Source organism: Panicum virgatum, chromosome 3N, assembly GCF_016808335.1.
Source record: "Panicum virgatum strain AP13 chromosome 3N, P.virgatum_v5, whole genome shotgun sequence".
NCBI classification, from domain to species: Eukaryota; Viridiplantae; Streptophyta; class Magnoliopsida; order Poales; family Poaceae; genus Panicum; species Panicum virgatum.
This window is the reverse complement of record NC_053147.1, coordinates 11,516,170-11,521,787: the sequence shown is the minus strand read 5'-3', so window position 1 is coordinate 11,521,787 and position 5,618 is coordinate 11,516,170. Positions and strand designations below refer to the sequence as shown.

The following is a 5,618-nucleotide window of genomic DNA, read 5'->3' as shown; positions in this document are numbered from 1 at the left end:
GTCTGGGTTCTAGATTTTTTCTTCCTCTTTTTCTTCTTCTTCCACCTCGTGACTTTTTGTGACTTGTGAGCAGCCATCGATCCGCCCCGACCGTCTGAAGTCCTCATCAGTCACCTCACCTGGATGTGGATTCCTGCTTGCTCCCCTTCCTTCCGTTTTTCCTCCTCCACCCCGATGTTTTCCTTGTGCACGGAAAATCCACTCAAGTCTCTGGTCTCTCCGATCCCTTGTTTTCTTTTCTCCAAACACAGAGAGGGGAAGAAAAAAGATCACAGGCCGGAGGTGTTACTTTCCTTGACGCCTTTCTTCTCCGAGCTAGATATACTCGACGCGCTCCTGTCGTTCCGGATCAGTACGCCCACGGAACGCCGCGTCGGCACAGGAAATCCGAGCCCACGGCCAGAAAAATCAGCAGCACTGAGTGGAGATTGAGGAGAAAATAAGGAAGAAATCTTCCTGCCATGGTTTATTATTCTTCACTTAGAAGGGGAGTTTTCACTCTTACACGCAACCCTACTACACTCGACGCATATACAGACGACGACACGCCAGCCGCACACGGGCGCCCCGTGCCCGTGCCTCGCCAGTCGCCACCACCATCGACGGCGGCGCACGGACGTACGGCTCCGAAGCATCGCCGCCGACGACATGACCACGCACGCCGTGGCAAGCTAGCTGCTCACGCGCACGAGATGTGCGCCTCCTCGGCGACGCGGATGGCCTGCGCCGCCGCCGCGGGAGCGGAGGGCACAGCGCCGCCCTTGTGCTGCTGCTGGTGCTGCTTGACGGCGGCGGCGCGCTTGCAGGCCCCCAGGACGGGCGCGCCGCCGGCGAGCGGGATGACGGGGAGGTTGTCGCAGTTGCAGATCTCGATCATGAAGCCGTCGGGGTCGTGGAAGAAGATCTGGTCGACGTTGATGCCGCCCTCCTCCACGCACCGCTGCACGTACGGGATGCCCAGCTCCTTGAGCCGCCGCTCCACCGCCGCCATGCTCTCGCACTGCACACCATGCATACAGTACAGATCGACATGCATGAGTCCAAAGATCGGGTCGTCACTTTGGCCGTGTTTGGAGCATGAAATTTTTTTCACGAAAAGACGAATGCATGCGAGTGCTAAATGAAGTTTATTTGCGAATTTTTTTCACGGATGTGTGTAACTTTTCGAGACGAATTTAATGACGGTAATCAATCTATGATTTGCTACAGTGATGCTATAGTAATCATCCTCTAATCATATGGTCAAAGGCCTCATTAGATTGGTCTCGCGAATTTACTAGGGGTCATGCAGGTGGTTTTGTAATTAGATTTTATTTAATAATCTAAATTAGTGGTCAAAGGTGAAAAAAAACACGGCGTTTGATCGAATGAATTCATACACAAGTTCACAACTTGACATGATAATTAAAAAATCAGAGCTTTAATTAATTTTACTCGTGTGGGGTACGATATTTTTATTCTATGTGGCTCTCGTGTTTGGTTCGTGTGATGTGAGTCATCACGGCGACCGAGTACGTACGATCCCCAACTCAATCATTATCCACCTCAGCCTGCTGTGGTTGCTGACTCGACACACGCGTCCGCCAGCGAAAATGACGTGGCGCTCGCCGCGTCCGTGGTACTAGGACGCGTGCAATTATGCGCAGAGCTTTGGACAGCGTCGCTGTCGTGACGGCTAATATTTCCTCGAGATTTGTGTGTTGGTTGCTGCTGAGGTACTAGCTAGCTGTAGGCCGATCGACGAGCCATGGAGGCGTCTGCGTGCATGTGATCGTGCGTCCCGGCCCGGGAAAAAGGCTTGGGAAAGGGAGGTTAGGGGAAAGCAACATCATTACATCAACGTACAGTTGAATCTGAACAGGACAAGGCTGACGCTGACCTAACAGTACAGCTGGGCTGCCGGCCGGAGAGGGCATGGGCATGCATGTGAACCCTAGAGAGTTCTGATGAACGAAGCCCAATATCCCCGGACTTTGTAACAAAGAAACACGACGCACGATAGATGATGAGGAGCTTTTTAGTGCTTGGTTTGGTTTTATTTTGGTAGATTAATTTGGAGGGTTGGGAACGGGTGGATGCGATAAGCCTGAGCTGATTTTATAGTATCTGGAAAACGTTACGAGTAAGCCTGTTGATCATATACTAACACATCATGGAAAGATTGGCCGTATATATCCACCATGTGGATATAAAAGGTCGGTTTTTAACCTTGGTCTAAGAAAAATCATGGCAGGACAAATAATAGGTTGCAACGTTTCTGGACTACCAAGGCTGATGGCTGAGTAAAATTCCTAGCACGAAATCAACGTGGAGCTCCTAGCAGGTAGGCAGAATGGCAGATACCTGGAACAGAGACAGAGTGACCTTACGTGGAGACTAGAAAGGTAGGGTAGGTCAGACGACGGCGATGGTATCTATAGATGGCCAAATGGGCGGCTCAGTCCAACACGACACTAACCCACTTAGGCACGGCTCACTTAGACACGGTCCACTTAGGCACGATTAATTAACCGTGTCGTGTTGGGTTGGTTTAGAGTTGAGTCAGAGGCCCAGACACGACACTAAGGTCGCTGGATTGTGCCGGGCTAGCCCATCTAACCCATCGAGCACGCCAACACGCCGGCCCATTGAGCACGCCAACACGTAGAGAGGGTGCGGGGGGAGAGAGATGTGAGGCAGAGAAGGTGCGGGGGGGGGGGGAGAGAAGGGAGAAAGAGAGAGAGTGATGTACAGTAGAGAGTTGGATGTGCTTTAAAATGGGTAGAAATTTAGGATTGGGTGTGTAAGTATAGGCTATTAATGGGTCAAATTGTGCTAGAAACAAAATTAGTCATGTCTAATCGGGTCAGACCCATTAGTCGTGTCGGGTCAGGGTTAGCACTATGGATCGGAGTCCAGGCCGAAGCACTATCCTATGCATCGTGTCGGGTCGACCCTGATCCTATAAGTCGTGGACTGGGCTGGGTTAGAATAGGGTTTTTTCGTGTCATGCCTAGTGCGGCCCATTTGATCCAGCCCATTTAGCCATGTATAATGGTATCCGCTCGATCTACAACATCTACTGCAGCGGAAAGAATACTTTCGCTGTACCCTGAAATCGTTGCTGCAAGTTGGGTGGAGCACGTCACGGTCGACGGTCGGGCACGGCGGTAGTAGACCCAAACCGTTCACTCATTCCGAGCTCCATCCCCCCCCCCCCCCCCCCCCCCCCCCCGATTCCGTTCAAGATATGCCATGAGCTGCCCTGCACGGCAGGCACTGCTACTACCATCTGGGGACTCGATCGATCGACCGGCCGGAACACGGCTCGGAAGTCGGAATCGTCCTTGCTGCAGAGCGATGCAGCAAAGGGAATACCAATTCGTCCGCGTGCTCCTCCTCACCTCCGGTCCGGTTCCCGCCGTCCGATGATCCATGGCGCGCGGAACGGACGGGCAAAGGAGCTCCCGGCACCGCGCGTCTCTATCGATCGGCTCCGTGACGGGCGTGGACGGGGACATGGACACCGACGTGGCGCCATGGCTGGGGGGTGAAAGCAACCTTCGCCATGTGCGGCCGAGCGAAGGTGGGGGCGGCCGGCGGCTCGGCGTTGGAGGCTAGCGCGGCCTAGATGGGTGGTAGCCATCTACCGTGCAGGTTAACCCATCCATCCATCCAACGATGGGGACGGAAATTATTAGTTCCCAAGGCCCCGTCGCCGTCGCGGATCACGGAGGAGAACAGATATTAATTCTGGAGCGATATGATTCGATTCAGCCACGCACTCAGGTAGGGGTTACTGAGAGTGAGCGAGCGCGAGAGAGAGAGAGAGAGAGAGAGAGGAAGAGAGGAGGTAGCTGGTCATGGCGGTGAGTACCGTACCTGGAAGGAGATGTGGTTGTCCTTGGGGTTGATCTCTCTCTTCTCCGGCAGGCTGCCGGGGTCCTCCGACTGCAGCAGGTGGATGCCGATCCCGTAGTTGAACAGCCTGTAAGCATGGCATTCAGAACCGACGATCGATCGATGTGATGATCGAGCGCGCGAGGCATACACAGAGTCAGAGTTGCTGCTGCGCCTGTACATGCGCGAAAAAGACTCTACTCCACACGCACCATGCGCCGTCGAAGTCGAAGGAGCCCGGGCGGCGGATGGGGACGAAGCCCAGCACGTCGGTGTAGAAGCGCAGCGACTCCTCCACCGACCGGCACACGATGCTGATGTGGTTCAGCGACGCCAGCGGCAGCACGCCGCCCGCCCTGCCGCCGACTCCGAGGCTCGCCGCCGTGTTCACCATCCTAGCCCCCTCCGATCGCCCAAGCTGCTATCTTTACCTCTATCGACCGAGATGACCGGCGGCAACCCGGAGCTATCTCTCTCTATCGACCTAGCTTCCCACAGAGCGCGCGCCCTGCCCTGCTCTGCTCTTCCCTCCTCTGCTAGCTACAGGCTACAGCTACACTACCACCGCTGCGCTTGCAATGAACTGATGGCAGCTGGATGCTGCGTGGGCACGCACGCAGGTTTGCGCAAACAAACAAGCTCCTCCTGCGCTCCAGCAATGAGTGAAGAAAAGGGTGGCGCTCCGGGACGGCTTATATAGCGCCGGGGCTCCGCTCCACGCGGACCTCGCCGCCGGACACGTGGATCCACGTCATCCTCATCCAGATCTTTCCCCCCTCCACGCAGGGGTAAACGGAACAGAGGACCCTCTCACGCTACGGCTACCATGACCGAAACTGACCCTTACCCCGATTGACAGTGATCACTTGGCCTTTTTTTTTTTGAAGAAACCGGCAGAGTATTGCCAAATCATTTAAAAAGGAGAAGCAGATTCTTAAAAAAGTCTAAAAAGACATTACATTAAACGGAAAACACACAAACGCAACAAAGGTAGGAATAACATAGGAACTACGTGATGCTCGGCGCTCTCAAGGCCGCTTGTCGCAGGCCTAACTCCATAATGCAGCTGAAAACCAACGGAGCTGTCATCGATTTGCCTTCGAAAACTCTTCTATTTCGTTCCTTCCAAATATTCCACGCCGTGTACATGAGCAGGGCTGCTACATGTCTCCGCTGTTCTTGAGGTATCGGCTGCAACAAAGGCATCCACCATGCTTCAATATCAACTCCTCTTTCAGGTGTCTTCACTACACCATTAGACCAACCTGCATCAGAAACCAAACTTCTTGTGCAAACACACAATGAAGACAAAGATGAGCTGCGGTCTCTGGTTCTTGGTCACACAAAGGGCAATTTGGATCACACGGCCAAGCCCTCTTGATAAGTTTGTCTGCGGTGAGAATTTTAGACTGAACCAAAAGCCAAGCAAAGAACTTGTGCTTCCCCTCAGCATGTGCTTTCCAGATGTAGCTTGCCTTGAAACTGCAATAAGAACCATTAAATTGTGCCAAATAGGCGGACTTGGAAGAATATGAGCCATTCGCTGTCTAGTGCCAAGAGAGTTGGTCTTCCTGATCATTCAAAGAAACTTGCTGTACCAAATCCCAAAGTATCACAAACTCAGCCATCTCTTCCACCGAACTCATGCGCCACAGCCCCCTAGTCCAGGACTGATCTCGTAACTCTTCACTCACTTTTCTATTCTTCCTCCAAGCCAGCTTGTAGAGCCCCGGCGCGAT

The 5,618-nt window shown here is 53.5% G+C and overlaps 1 protein-coding gene across 1 annotated transcript; it reads right to left on the bottom strand.

Moving 5' to 3' along the window:
* Positions 1-428: 428 nt before the first annotated feature.
* On the bottom strand, positions 429-4,558 carry LOC120664270. Its single transcript, XM_039943405.1, has 3 exons — positions 4,092-4,558; positions 3,862-3,967; positions 429-1,000 (listed from the first exon to the last, which is right to left on the bottom strand). The coding sequence occupies exons 1-3, from the start codon at positions 4,271-4,273 to the stop codon at positions 680-682; spliced, it is 609 nt and encodes a 202-aa protein (XP_039799339.1). The 5' UTR covers positions 4,274-4,558; the 3' UTR covers positions 429-679.
* Between the last annotated feature and the right edge of the window lie 1,060 nt (positions 4,559-5,618).

What these genes read in the sequence shown, in the direction of transcription:
- LOC120664270 (XM_039943405.1), bottom strand. Translation starts at nt 4,273, where the DNA reads ATGGTGAACACGGCGGCGAGCCTCGGAGTCGGCGGCAGGGCGGGCGGC. An exon ending in TTCGACTTCGACGGCGCATG is followed by an intron (nt 3,968 to 4,091) that starts GTGCGTGTGGAG and finishes CCATGCTTACAG; the next exon opens with GCTGTTCAACTACGGGATCG. An exon ending in ACAACCACATCTCCTTCCAG is followed by an intron (nt 1,001 to 3,861) that starts GTACGGTACTCA and finishes CATGGTGTGCAG; the next exon opens with TGCGAGAGCATGGCGGCGGT.